At 33.7% G+C, this 16,023-nt stretch overlaps 1 protein-coding gene and 1 non-coding gene across 2 annotated transcripts in view; one reads left to right on the forward strand and one right to left on the reverse strand.

Moving 5' to 3' along the window:
• Positions 1–16,023, forward strand: part of LOC148182254 (uncharacterized) — a 116,597-nt gene that overhangs the window by 19,723 nt on the left and 80,851 nt on the right. The window contains exon 3 of the mRNA XM_088029345.1: positions 106–145. Coding sequence (XP_087885471.1) covers positions 106–145 — 40 coding nt within the window. The remainder of the gene's footprint in view (positions 1–105; positions 146–16,023) is intronic.
• TRNAK-CUU (transfer RNA lysine (anticodon CUU)) lies at positions 13,762–13,834 on the reverse strand. Its single transcript has one exon. It is a non-coding gene; the product is annotated as a tRNA-Lys (tRNA).

Here is a 16,023-nt window from a genome sequence, read left to right on the forward strand (position 1 = left end):
TAAAATGTCAAGTTTATTGAAGCTGTAAGTTAAATTTTACTGTGTAGTATAGGAGAAAGACGCTTAATTTATTGACTGATTTTAATGAATTGTGTTTTATTTCAGATGGAAATCTCCGGATCTCCCGTGTTCGAGACTTTTAGAGGTAACTGAAAGATTGTATGATATTTAAATGTAAATTGGAAAAACTACAGCAGTAAAATCTTTAATGAGGATGATGTAAGGGTTAAAAAGAAGGGAGTGGCATAATTTTGGGCAATCACCCTCTGAAGTAAACACGCAATAATGCTATGTCAAACTGTTGAACATGTGTCTTCTGTTCGACACGTGGCGTATTCGTGCACATTCATATAATTTTAAATGGTTATGTAAAGAAAATTTATTTCATAGACGGAAATACGTTTAAATAAGTAAAACATTTTCAAACGGTTTTATATAAACTTGAGTTATACTTTCTCAATAAGTTTAGGATTTATATCAATTGAGTAGACTTCTTTTCCCACTACATTAAATCACAATTAAGCATTAGAGCACCGCACTGTGACATTAATGCAGTCACTTGTCGTTTCCTAATTCATGGCCTAAACTACCCCACCGGATGTAACTGTTTAGTGATTGCCTCACGATATGTTAATCTACAATCAGGAAAATAAAAGCATGTAACGCTCGCTTTGAGGGCTTTAAGCACGCTACATTTAAGTCTTGAAAAGCGTAATTTTCCAGGAAATTCAAAATGACACGGTCCAATTAAAATATTAATGTATTTTTTAATTATCACAGCGCGTTTCTTTTCCGACAAGCAAGGAAATCATACCACGTTTTCGCTTCGCAGCGAGCGCATTAATTCCGAGACGCAATTTTTAAGTATTTATTCATCGTGTAAGAATTGAAGTCGACGATATTCGCGTCATGTACCCAGATGAAAAAGAGGCTGATGGCGTCGGAGGGAGAATTATAAGTGGTGCGGAGAGTTAAGTAGATAAAAGGGAACGAAGTATAAAATGCATGTAGAAACGGAAGCACGTTAAAACTCGACGGATTTAGAGCGACTTTCCTCTTCCACGTCACTTCTTCACTCCGTCATATTATCGTTGAACGATAAAGGAACCGTAGGAATGATGGTATAAAACACTATTCGAGATTAATAAATAAGCGGGGATACCGAAAGATTGGAAATAAATAATGGACACGTTTAATACATTTTTCATTCTGCCAAAACCTTCGTCGTAAAGAACTTCATAATCAACTTTTATATCGCCTTCAAAATTATTAAAACTCACCGCTCTAGAACATCACAATGAAATGACGAGCTGTTCGTCTCAGTGTCGCTGTCTTCAGTGCCGATATTGATGGCATAATTAAGCGCCGATTGCGAGATATATATCGTTTGTTTAATAGCAGTCGTTGTCGTTCTGCAGATGCCGCCCATGGCCTCATTTGCTAATGCCTATTATGAATAATAGAAGAGGATGGGAAGTCACGTGGCGCTTAATTGATTGCGTCACGAACCGGCTCCTCCACCAATTCTAACCTGGAACTAATGAGCTAACCATGGGACAAACAAGGAGATTTCAATCGGGGCAACCAGTGGCGTACTTCAATATTACCACAAAGATTAAATAAATCCGTTACGTTTTCGACCCCATTTTCATTTTAATTCTCACTATTCTTACCAATATTTCTATCGTTCTAATTTTATTTGGAAATATACAGGGTCTCGCAACACTTGTGTCCACCCCCAAAATCGTCTGTAATTTTAAAGATAAAATTTTACGCTCAAAGTTGACAAAGCTCTAGAAGCTGACGCAAAAATTAGTTTTTTATCACTGATAGTTTTGGCGTCGCGACGCCTTAAAAATGTAATTATTAGCTAATTGTGAGGGTTTCTGAAATCAACCTCTAATTTATTTTTTTTTCAATATAAAAATATCTCAGTTGTCATTTTAGATTTACTGCAAATTGTTCGAAATTTGAGGAAAAAATGCAGTTTTATCAAGTTAGTTTCCAATTTCATTACATCAAAATTTGGAACTACGTTTACACTCAACTGTCAACATCTTGTGTCACAAATGTCATGTGTCCTTTGGTTCGTTTTAAATTGTAACAAAAGTCTTACTTGGCAAATTTGTCGGTTTGTCGATGTTAATTAACGATTTCTGGTGTCCATAAAGTGCAACATGCTCAAGTTAATCAAAATTGATCTTCATACAGGTGAATGAAGAGACTTGTGAAATTTCGGTGTAAATTTTGAAAACTAACTTGATAAAACAGCGTTTTTTCGCAAATTTTAAACACAATTTGCATTAGATTTAAAATAAAAACTCAAATATTTGTGTCACAGTTATGTTGAAAAAAAATTTAGTTCGCGAATATTTCCGCAAAAACTCAAAAATCGCTAAAAATTATACTTCTTAAGCGTCACGACGCCAAACAAACCGTGATAAAAAAAAAAATTTTTGCGTTAGCTTCTAGAGCTTTGTCAACTATGTGCGTAAGTAAATTTTCAAAATTTTATCTTTAAAATTAAAGACGATTATAGGGGTGGACACAAGTGTTGCCGTACTAGTAATTGGACAATTAAATTAAATACTAAAATTATATACATACTGACGGAAATCTTTTTTAAAATATTTTAGGATACAAACGTTGATTTAAATAAATATGAACTCAAGCAAATCCAGTTTAAGTACTTAAATAGAATTTCCGAGTTATTTTAATAAAATAATTACTGACTAATTAATTTTTGCCATACTTAATGCAGCACATGAAAAATTGACAAGTGGTTATTAATCATAGACGGCTTTGCTAATTTTGACGTAGGGCGTAGTGCAATTCGCCACTAGTAGAACGTGTTACACATAAGCGTAGAATTGACGTGGGTTAGGGTGCATGTAATAATTAATTATTTTTCGGCAATACAGAACATTGAACTACTGACTGCTACTTGTTATGCACCATTAATGCGAACTGAAATGATGCAAATCTAGTGTAGTCAAAGCACATTTTGGACATTTAGAATTTTTTTTCTGTTTTAAAAAGATACACTGAGGTTTAAATTAAATTGATTAAAATACAAGTACAAATTCTTTACTCGAACAAATTCGTGTTATAATTAATTAGTTAACATTAATAAAGACATTATGCTGTGAAATTATATAACTAGCATTTAAGCTCAAAATTTGCAATGGTGTAGATCTATGTGGGCAAAGTTCATTTGGTTGTTGCGCCTCTGGCTGTCCTTGCGACAACCCTTGAGTCGTTATACAGGCCCGGGTTAGAAGCAATTTCTGTTGTCGACTAATTCCAAGGGGCACTAGGCCGTGTTTGACTGGATGGAACGTCAAGTCCTGGACCATCCAACAGCTAATGTCCATTAGAACGTCGAGACGTAAAGGCAGTGCCCGCCGACAATTAACCTGGTTAGCAGGACTTAAACGAGAGTACTCTTGGTCCAGTTTATCTCTACACTAATCCTTCTAATTCTGATTGATGCGTAATTGAATAAAGCTCTCTTCCCAGACGGCCGTATAGCCAGGAATGGACTTTGCTGGCCCTTTCGCCTTCTCAATCAATAATCACAAGAGAGAGTCCAAGGAAGGCTTTATTACATCTCACCAGAAAACACAACATATTTGATAAGCTGGTTTAGACGCTCGCTCTCTTCGTTCTCCCTTTCTTTTCATATAATCTAATCCCATTTTCGCCAAATTCACTCCCTAAATAGAATGTTTCAGACTCCCCATCGGCTTCATGAAGAATGCATAACAATTTCGACGAGATCGCGGACGATGTCGATAAAACGCGATCGCGGAAAAATTCGTTTTATGAATTTATTGTTTTTCGATCGCGAAACTGAGTTACTTTCGTTCATTTTGTAACAATACCTGTCCGTGTTTGGATTGTCCAACACATGACGCCAGAGGGTGAATTTCACGTTGCCACGCAACCGGTCGCTGTGTCATGATGGGTTCTAACTGTGGTGGTGTGACTCAATGTCCATCAGAAGCACCCTCTGATGAATGGAAGTGTGTGCGTGTTCGGAGAAAGTATGACGGAATGACTTGCACAATCTTGTGTTACACATGGCAGGTCATCCCCAGGGCCGCGCTTCCAATGAATCTTAAAATTCATTTAAGACAACAGAAAATTCGAAGCCATCCATGAAAAATGCGACATCTGCCGAACGTACAGGGTGAATTTCGTTTACAATTCATTACAATGGTCGCCGACATGAAATTTCAAAGCATTGTTTCGGGTAATTTTGTTTGCTGCATTATCACAATAAAACTTTCACCCTTTCATGCCGGGTATCAAAATCCATGGAGGATCAACTAAATTTAGATTTACGTCATTGTATTGTATTAACATTTTTGTACAATATAATGACTAAATCAATAAAAAAAAACTAATTATCGATATTCTAAACTAATGTAAAAATGCTACTTTCAATCTTAAGTATACATATAAACTACTAACAATAAATCCTTATTTTATCTATTCGTGTTGTGGTAGATAAATTGAATAAAATATACAGGCTGTTTGGTAAGTAAAGCACCAAACTGTAACAGCAATGTTATGAAGGTGGTAATTGAAATCTCAAAGATTTTTTTTCTGCAACAATTCTTGTAAGCAGTAGAAGGGCGTAAAAGAAACCAATCACGTTACAGTCTGGATATTTGGAAAAATTAAGAAATCAAGGCATTTCGTGGAACACAACAGCACTGCGCTGTCATGCATGTAATGAATTACGAATGAAAAAAAAAAACAAAAACTAAGAGAAATCTGTTTCCTGCAAAAACTTTTAGTAAAGCCGATTTACCTACCTCCTTAAAATTAGTTGTGTGCTAACAATTTTGTTAGTTTATGTGTGTGGCATTGATTTTCTATTATTTAAGTTCAATAAATAGTCAATAAATTTTAAAAATTGCGGTTTGATTGGGTCTAGTGTTAGAAATTGTCAAACTAAAATTATTTGCAAATGCGAGCTAACTTTTAAATAAAATTCATATTATTGGATTCAGCGTATGCGGCTGTGTTTGACCCACCAAGTGCCCAGCTTTTGCAGCATTTTGCAGCTAGCACAATGTTATGTTACCCTTTACAAGAAAAGGAAAAGAAAGAAAATGTTCACTCAGACTTCTATCTGTAAGCTCTTTGATTCTCCGGGTAAGAGTTGGTGCTTTACTTACCAAACACCCTATATGTATTGCTCCAAAATTTTAAGAGTACGCAAAAATAATTTCGAAATAGTTTCTAATAAGTACATATGTATTTATCTACTAGGTACTATGTAAATAAATTTCTCTGACAGATAGTTCAAATAGTGTTTTCATCGAGTCAGTTGCACAGTCAGCGGTAATGACGATTTTCACTGAAATGAACCAAGTTTTTATAAAATAATATACCTAGGTAATTGATAAAAAACTAGTTCATCACGGATTATGCAAAGTGAGTTACATAATAACGAAACACTAACGAATTGAAACTGCAACACACATTTCATAGGTTCTGTAAAACAAAACTTCCAAATTTATTACTTCTTTGTGGACGAGTATAACAAGATTTCATTCTAGTTTTACTTGCATCACTTCAGTTGTCTGATTTAATTCTTCAAATGCGTGGTTAACCTTTTCTGTTTCAAAATCTCGATAGTAAACTGCTAGTCAACGAGATTTCATTACCTTACATTACCTTACCAACAAAGAAACCACTTATTTAAAATTCTAATTGTTAAAGCAATTACTTCATATGAAGATGCATTTGTGATTTGTGCGGTAGTTTGTAAATAAATGCAAATAAAGGCCGATTTATTGACTTGACTTTGACGTTGCCGCTAGAAATTATATGAGAGGAAGAAATGTGTTATTTATATACAGACTGTCCCAGAACTCACGCCTAGCCGAAAAAGGGCGGATGCCCACAGCAATCAGGATGCCATAAATGCAATGCATCAAAATTGAGAAATTGCTTAACGAAAATGACCAATCCCAGAAGCGAAAGCACACATAATATTAATGTTGCTAGGTTTCATAATTTAATCTTAAACAGGATAAATTGATTTGATCCACTACATTTTTTTAACTGACGTCTAATGTCAATTTGACAAATGAAAACCATACAATGGCAGTTCTAAAAAAACTTTTTGTGCGCCTCCGTCATTTTTCATGAGATTTGTGATATTCCTTTTCGGGAAGAAAATCACCTTTTGAATGTCTAGGCAGTCAAACGTGACATTTCGAATAGCTGGTTTTATTTTGCAAGTTGGCAGCGCTGCATAAATGTCAATTGTGCCAATTTGTGTGCCGATTTGGAGGCAAATGACCTTCGAAAATAATAAAGGTAAATTAATTAAGTAAAGATACCACAAAAATTTGCTGAAACACATTTGAATTTAAATTAATCTGCAATCGTTTGATTTGAATGGAGTGCTACCAACCTATTTCCCAGCTGATGAATTCCCCTAAATGAGAAAATGACGTTTCAAATTCAAACCAAAGTCAAAATAAATAACTATTAATAATTGTCGGCGCACAAAATTTCGTGTTGACACGGCTAGAAAATGTTTTGGAAATGCTCGGATTTCAATACTTTCCTTGCATTTCCAAATGACCATTTTTTAGCCTAGTGAAACAAATAACTATTATTACAACAAGAAACAGAACAAGGCACATGATGTAACAGTTTCGCGAATTTAATTTTTTTCCAACATAACTGTGATACAAATATCTCAGTTGTTATTTTAGATTCAATGCAAATTGTCTTCAAAATTTGAGAAAAAAACGTTGTTTTATCAAGTTAGTTTTCAAAATTATGACAGCGCAGCGGCAAACTACGTTTACACCAAAATTTCACAAGTCACTTCATTCCCTCTTATAAAAGGTTAATTTTGACTAACACGGGCATGTTGCACTTTATGGACACCAGAAATCGTTAATTAACATCGACAAAGCCACAATTTCACCAAGTAAAACTTTTGTTACTATCTAAAGCGACCCAAAGGATAGATGTCATTTGTGACACAAGATGTTGACAGATGGGTGTAAACGTAGTTCTCAATTTTGACGTACTGAAGTTGGAAACTAACTTGATAAAACAGCATTTTTTTTCTCAAATTTTGAAAACAATTTGCATTGAATCTAAAATAACAACTGAGATACTTTAAAATTGAAAAAAAAAAATTAAGAGTTGATATAACAAACCCTCACAATTAACTATAAATTACATTTTTAAGGCGTCGCGACGCCAAAACTATCAGTGATAAAAAAACAAATTTTTGCGTCAGCTTCTAGAGCTTTGTCAACTGTCAGCGTATGCAAATTTTCAAAATTTTATCTTTAAAATTAAAGAGGATTTTGGGGGTGGACACAAGTGTTGCCGGACCCTGTATTTACTCCCCTCTCCCCCCCAGAGTGTTACAAAATTGCTGCGCAAAAAAACATCTTTCAAGATAAAACCCATTAATATGAATAATCATTTTCCCAACAAATAGCTATTTGTATAATTGTAACTACATTATATAATTTAGGTCTTTGTGGACGAGCCCTACAGTTACATGACAAAGCCTTATGTACAAATTACATACAAGGTTTTATATTCGACTGTAGTGAAGAAAATTTTCTGTGCTGTTTTCAGTGTTACTAACTTTGTTTATATTTGAAGTGCGAGAGCTATATCTTTAAATTAACTCAACAAAAGAAATTTTCAATTTCGAATTTGGTCTTCCATTCACTCACTTTGTTACTCCTTGTCATTTTTCTGCGGCACTTTGGGAACAGTCTGTTTACACAACACGTTAACCTTGACGTTGGCAATTTTCGAACGATCCCACACAACGTGTGAGATCACGAAGTTTTAACTGTCGCCGCTGATACATTGATATTTAACTGTCAGCGAGAACGTCCAAGTTAAACCATAACGTCAAAGTCAAGTTTATAAATCGACTTTAACAAACTATCGAATTTGCCACATTACTGACATATAGTTAAAAAGCCACGGAGACATTCACTTGAAAGCTCTAGGGAATAACTTTTTTTTCCTATAAAATCTCATTTCCGTTCGACAATGTTAGTCTTCTCAGTTTGTGGTCATTTTGACTGTATAATATTAGCTTAAAACATTTGTTTAACTAGAAAAGCTTTCTCGGTAAGGAGTTCTTCTTAAACTTCTAAGATTCCAAATGGAGGTTTCAAGCAGTCTCTGTACTAAGATAACATCTTCCTTTTCTTACTTTAATTTAATACACACGTGTTAGTTAATTCTTAAATATTTAGTTGGTCAGACATTAATTTAATTTAATAAAACCCAGGAAAATGGGGTTAATTAGCATTTAGCAAATATATTATGTACTTTTCATTATTACATATTAGGTACCAGAACTGATCAACAACACTCGAATATTTATTTATACGATACGATATCATTTCAGATCACAAATGCTGGAAGTTGCACTATTTGTTCAAAACAACTGCACTAATCTTAAGCTGCATATTTTATGAATGGTTTGCAATACAACATAAATTCCCTCCACGGGGAACTTCAATAAATTGATTCGTTAATGTATTTTGTTAGAGTTTAGAGGGAATAAATTTCAATTTGATGGAAACTTCACAAACGAAGTTTTATAGATTTTTTATGAAACATGAAATAAAATAGATTAATGTTAAACGAAGGTCGCTTTTTAGCAATTTGAGTTTACCACTACATAGGTATTTACAGGTACTGTTTTTAGCTGTAAAAACACTCGCAGATTTAAAATTTAACATATTATTTATCACCTTGCACACAGTCAAATTTAAAACAGATTTCCAGTTTTCGGGTTAATCTAAAATATTATCGCAAATAATTTTATCTCAAATAAATTGTAATTTACAATAAATCAGTTTTGTTGTTGGTTTGTTTTTGTTTATATTTTGACTGCGCAAAAGTTTTTTGTTAAATATTTAACTAAATTTTGGTTACCGTGTGAATTGGAAAATTCTACCCCGATTAACCAATTATGTAACTGGATATGTGCTATCACATGAGAATTATATTTGCAGGCAAATTTAATTTGTTATGAATCCTCGAGCAAAGTGGATTTGGATTCCGCCCAGTTCTAACTTAATAATGAGATTCGTAGGTACCGTCTACCACTCAATAGTTCAATACAATTTCGGTCTCAAAGCACAAGAGCGTTGTTCCCTGCGATTGATTCCTTTTCGATAACGATAGAAATAATAAAACACACACAACACATTCATATTAGATTTATTATTTTAAAAACGAATCCTACATATTGATTTCTTCCAACTCTAAATTCCGACCCTTCCTTCCCCAAAATTCCTGTTAATCCTTTGTTCGGCCTCCCAGTATCCATGCCACGGCAACATTATCTTAATTTCCGATAGAATCACGTGTTTCCTGCAAGTGGCTTCGTTTCGGAAGTCGTTGCATCCGTCGACATCAGCATCCAAGAAAAAGAAAAGAAAAATAAAATGCATGTTATTTAAATGAAGCTGCCTCACTTTTTCCTTGTCCATTGGCTGCATTAGTAAAATGAAGAACTTCTCTGTTGGCTCTAAAAATGTGCGGCAACTTAGCTTTAAGCGACCAAGTCTCATAGACAAAGGCAAAGCTTGGTGCAAAAGCGTTCTTTGATATATGGAACAATAGCCAGATAATAGGAGGAACGGTACTAGCGTTTTGCATTTTGCATTACGTCAAGCAGAGACAGACAACACGAGTTGCATAAAAATTTATAAATGGTTAGAAGGCGTAACGCTGCTTGTGTTAGCTCTTCTCTAAGAAATGAATCGTTATTGATGTTTATGCACGTCGTTACGTCAGCGAGCTTTGCATCAAGGCGAGAACTCATGCACAAAATGCAGAGATGGTGGCAAAATTGTGTCAATAAACAAGTACAAGGAACGAGTTTATGGCAAAATACCAACTTGTATTCCTCATTTCAATTCATAGCGGGCGCCCCATTTTAGTGTCAACGAGTATACATGAGTGAGCAGTATATTTTGTTGTGTTACTAAAATTCATTAAAGTTGGTACTAATTGGGGTGTTTTGAAAAAGAGGGGGTATCGTCAGTTTGTCAAAATGGAATTTGTTTACCTTAGCCTACAAACTGAAATGTTTTAACTTCACTGGCTCTTGAAAACTACACTGTAATTGGAAAGTTCCTATTAAAGCACTAGAAAAAAAGATCTTTAATTCCTGGATTATTTCATAGAATATCTACCTCTACTTGTGAAATCCACATTGCTTAACCCTGGCATAGCCAAGTAGGTATCGAACGGTAATTGATTTTCTTCTTCTTTGAATTTATAGTCAATTTTTTAAAAACTTACCGTAAAATCTCTTTGGTTCTTGAATAATTTCTTTAACTCAACGTTTTCTTGCAAAATATGCGTGATTTAATTGCTGAACTATCTAAATGTCAAAATAAATGACAGCGGTAGTACGCCCTCTCGCGGGGTGAAAAAATTGTCATTGTCGCCAATTGCGTGTCGGTACTTTATCTCTGACATCCACTGGCTTTGATGTGAACGTGTATTTTGAGATTTAAGTTATGCTTTAACTGACATAATGTTAGTGGTTCTTCATGACTCTTTATGTTTTAGACAAATAGATAGACTCGGGTACGATCATCGTTGCTTGATTTAAATACCTTTTCGTCCGAAAACATTACAACATTACATTGTTTCAAAAACAGCATCCTTCGCTGAATTGAAGGTTTTGTTTTAAATTATCCAAAAGAGGTTGATCTTGTTCCGCGTTTGAAATCTTGGGTCGTCCCGAACATGGACCTTGACTGTCCCTTCTTGTTGCAATCTTTTTTTTACCTTAAGACGGGATTTTTATCTAGTTCATAATAAAGAGCGACTTGTCTTAACATATAAACCAAAACTCTTCTATTTTCAAAAGACTCAAAACTTTGTCAATCTGTGTCAAGCGCAGGCGCGGCATTTGACGTTTTCTGACGTTTGTAAGGTCAAATATGATTAGATTAATCATTAACCCCTCATTTAATTATATCGATACTTCAGAAGCATAAGGGTTTATCTCCATAAAGTTCAGTTTTAAGAAATTTAACAGGTATTCTAAAAAATTACGGTGGTGTTATTAATCTCTTTTCAAATATGCAATTTAAGAGCGAATTGCGAGTTATTGATGACTATTTATTTCAAATCGTGCGTTATACGTTTTTAGGCATATTTTTACACTTGGTTCCTTATGCTTCTAAGAAAAATTAAATTATCTGTCCCACTTACTAATAGAAACTTTAAAGAAAAATTAACAATGTTTTTACAAAAAACTAGGTAATAAGTTATTAGAAATAATGGCTAACAAAGATATATTAAAATTAACCCAAATTCAGCAACTTTTATGGACTATTTAACCTTAAAAAAACTCCCACAAATTTCGTTCTTGTGACACCAACAATTTCGAAATTAAAACGCGTTCATTTTTTTTAGCTACTCGAAATAATTTTTTTTACAAATCCTCCTTTTCGCTCTAAATTTTTGTAAATCGGCACTGTAAATAAGACAGTCAAGAGTGATAATCTCCACAAATTTCGTTAAAATCACATACAAAATAAAGAAATTACAGGATCTTAAAAAAAATTGGTGGCATTTTTTTGGTCTTAAAACGAAAATTTCTAAAAATTCGACTTTTTGATCTAAATTTTTGCAAATTTGTGGTATTGCTAAAATAAACAAAAGAAACAAGATGCATAAATTTTGTTCCTGTCGCACTAAAAATAACGAAATTACTGTATTGAAAAAAATTGATATTTTCACAGTTGTCCAAATAAAAATTTCTAAATATTTTTCTTTTTGGTCTAAATTTTTCTAAATCGGTACTCTTAATAAGACAGTCAAGACATAAAATCTACAAATTTGGTTATAGCAGCATTAAAAATGAAGAAATTACAGGTCGTTAAAAATGTTTGGTCACATTTTTTTTTGGTCAAAAAACAAAAATTTCTTCTTTGCTCTTCGAAAACAAAATTTCTAAAAACTCTCTTTTTCGGTCTAAATTTTTCTAAATTGAAACTCTTAATAAGGCAGTCGAGAGTGATAATCTCCACAAACATCGTTAAAATTGCATAAAAAATAAAGAAATTACAGGATCGAGAAAAAAATGGTGGCTTTTTTTTTGGTCTTACAACGAAAATTTTAATGAAATTGATTGAAGATTTTTTTTCTTTAGTATCCCCAAATAATATACCTACGTTTGTCATCAATTTGAGTAAGTTTGGATCAGTTGAGTAACAAAATCACCTCGAAATGTAGACCTGTAAGGAGTTGGTTCTTTATGCTTTTAACATGATGTGGTACTTAGTTCCTTAAAGAAACCTAAAATCGTTTCTTCTTCATATAATGAGGAATATTTTTCTCTGTCTTAAAGAAGGTGTAAAGAGTAATAAAAAAGATTATTTAACACATTTTTTACAAAAATTGGAGATAAACCCTTATGCTTCTGATGTACCGATGTCGAAAAATAAATATACGCGAAAATTTTGAAAGCCAGTGTACTTTATAATAACAATAACAGTAACATTTGTAAAGAAACTTTTGAAACAAACACTGATTTGCAGTTAGATTTGGAGATGAAATAAACATTTATGCTGTGTGATTATTAATTATGAATTTGGTATGAACTCTTGTAGTTCAAGAAAAGTGGCCCTTATTAATATGCAACAAATTTAACGATTCAGGGTTTGATGTAAGTCATTTCGTCATTTTCGAAATTTATAAAAAGCTTTTTGTCCTATAAACCATCCAAGCCAGAATTAACAATGTTGATCTGACAATAATCCTTTGACATTGTCATTTGTAATTTTATAATCTTTTAATAAATTAATGGTACTACTAAATTTTAAAATTAGATAAATTTAGTCAAAAGAATGGTAAATATTAATTAATTATTAAATTCAGATGTATTTATTTTAATTATTTTTTTAAGCATACCTAAACTCCTGTGACTAATAAGCCTTGCTTTCGGCTCGCGGCTCTACTGTTATATTCGAGTGAAATATCCAACTTTCACCACTAGTTATACATCATGCAAATCTGTCCGTGTCTCGTCGTCCGTTCAAATTTATGCTAAGTAACCATTATGGTCCTTGTTCGCTAAAGAACCTAGCTAACATAACCTTACTAACTACCAACCTGCTTACGAATTTAAAATGGATGAGATCTTCTCAAAAAGTTGAAAGAAAACGTCATCAAATTTGGAATAAATGTGATCAATTTCGTTGAAATGTAGTATCACTTTACCCTCTTATGGAGTGTAAAAAATAGGCATCCCTGTGAATGTAGGCAATAAATAGGAAAAAAACACCCGCCAATCTAATGCAATCAGATAGGGCGACGGGGAAAGCAATCTCCGATACCAGGGTCGGTACAAATCCAATAACAACCTGCAGTGTTCCAGGGGCTCTTCCGGTGTGTCGCCATATCCTGTGTGTCTATACAGCCGCACTACCACAACGGCAATCTTAAATGGCCCGAGGGCATTAACGCAACTATAACATTGATTTTGCCGCCGCCAACGTAAAGGCAACGGGGAAGGGATACCGCAGACGCGAATTAAAGGGACTCTTCTCTTTCCTTTACCTCTCTTACCTTGACACAGCTTCCGATCGCTTTAAGTGCCTTGCGAACAATATTTCCGGAACCGAGAACAACGAGAACACTTGGCGAAAGTGCGAATATCGCTTCTGTAATATAATAGGGGATAAAAAGTGGAGTCGGCAAAAAAAAGTGCGCCCAACGTGGGGCTCGAACCCACGACCCTGAGATTAAGAGTCTCATGCTCTACCGACTGAGCTAGCCGGGCTTATATGATGTCCTGGAGATTTAGGTATTTTAATGACACATCTCTATAAATATCTTTTAAGTTACACTGGTCTACAAAATATTTTTTTTTGTATCACATAAATCTCGCGTCTAATTTCGAGAGTACCATAAACTCTTAACAAAAATGTATCAATAAATAAAAATTAACACATCACGTTTTTCTGTAATAATTAAAACAATATTTTTACAAGAAAGATACACAAATTCAATTAAATGTCAATTTAAACACACTTAAATGCAATATTTGTAATGTTGGTGAGTACTCGACCAACTGAAGAACAAAAATCATGGCCTGCTCTAATTATATTTTTATTTCATGTCACGGTAATTATGAAATACAAAGTGTTTGAGTTTTAGCTGCCAAACTTAAATCTTAAAATCTTGATAAACCGAATAACATTATTTAGTTTCACCATTTTTTAATAAAAAAGTTTTTTTACGTTCGGGCCTTTTACTTCAAGAATTTACGAATTACCAATAAACTCTTTATTATTGTTTGATATTCGTGACGGATTATTTTAGATTTTCGTGGTCAAAAAGACATCTGTCGCACTACATGAACAATTTAGGGAAACAGCATTTCCTCAATCGGAAATGTATTTTTTTCTCTCTTAATAGATAATAGCTATTTGTCTATTAAGAGCGCGAAAATGCACATTGCCGATTGAGAGAGACAGTTGCCGCGCGACATTAAGAGCAAATAGACACATTATTTTTTCTACAATCTTGCATTTACGCGATTAAAAACAACTTCTAGTTCTAATTTTTGGGTTAGAAAGACCCAACTGCACTCCATCTTCAATCAAAACGACTCGTTGTCATAGAAAAATCTACTCATGGTATAAGCGATTTATCAAAAAAAATTGAGCGTTTTTTCAATTTTGTCGCGCTGGAGCCAACTTTGCCTTGTCAAACACGAGCGCAAATGCCTACTTTCTAAAGTCCAACTCATTGCTATCAGTCCACTCTCTAGTGTAAATTTTCGAAAATTTTTTTGCGATTTTTGAGGTTAACACATTCTTAAAGCTGAATGAATTAATCAATAACTAATTAAAAATTTGTTGCAAAAGAATGATTTTAATAGATTTAACAAGTTTTTAACAGTTGCGTCAAGATCAAACGCTTTTGTTGCCAATTGTTGCCGATAAAAATCACTAAGGGCTGCTGCCAACTTAACTTTTTAATGAGTGGACCTATAGTAAGTAAGCTCTGGTATATATCGATTGTAGAAAAATAAGTATTAATTATTATATCCTCTTTTTAATAAAACAGTTACTTCTCTATAAAACAAAAAAGTCGGAAACTATGAATAGTCTTTCGTTATAACGAGTAGATAATTTTGCACGCTATATCTGAGTTGGACTTCAAAATTCCACCTCGTTGCAACGGGGTTATGCTCGTTTGAGAAAAATTAAATTACAAAGAAAATTGTCGATGGCATAAAATTGCCTCGTAATATCCGGTCTCTCGTTATATCCGAACTCGTAGTGGAATTTTACTGTACATTTCAAACCAACAAAATTACGACGACAGCAGATTTGTGGACTTTGAAAACGACGTCTTTGATATCAATAAAATTCCATGAAAAAATCTTTTATTACGTCTTATTTTTGTAATATAAATGAACACCCGTGATTTCTCTATCACTTTTTTCTAATTACGTGTTGAGAGTCACAGTTTTTATATCATATCAATTTTTTTTTAATTACGCGTCAAAACTTCCAGTTTTTTTGTTTAATGTTTTGACCAAAAGTTTTTGCTTGGCGCGATCTCCGCAATGTAATGAACCTAGAAAATTTTCAATTTATTTATTTATAAATGATGTCTTGAATAAAAAATAAAAAGTGTTCAACTCTCAAGTACCTAAACCACCAAGTCAGATCGCAAAGACCCAATAATAAAACCAAGTCCGTCTATCCCACAGCCGGGAATCAACCGCAAGGAATGCAGACATATTGAGCTTGTGTGCGACCTGTAGATAGGCAATAGGCTTGGCAAGGGTGTGGTGTTTGTGGCCGCGTTTTCAGACAAGACACTACAAAGTCTATTCACAACCATCCTAATCGATGAAAGGAGCAAATTTCGTACACAAGCACTCGACGATCATCTAATATTTACATGTTTCGGGTTATCATAAATTTTTTCCGGTCATCAGTAGTAAACGTAATT

This window comes from Gnatocerus cornutus, chromosome 1 (assembly GCF_029298725.1).
Source record: "Gnatocerus cornutus isolate USDA-ARS CGAHR chromosome 1, icGnaCorn1.1, whole genome shotgun sequence".
NCBI classification, from domain to species: Eukaryota; Metazoa; Arthropoda; class Insecta; order Coleoptera; family Tenebrionidae; genus Gnatocerus; species Gnatocerus cornutus.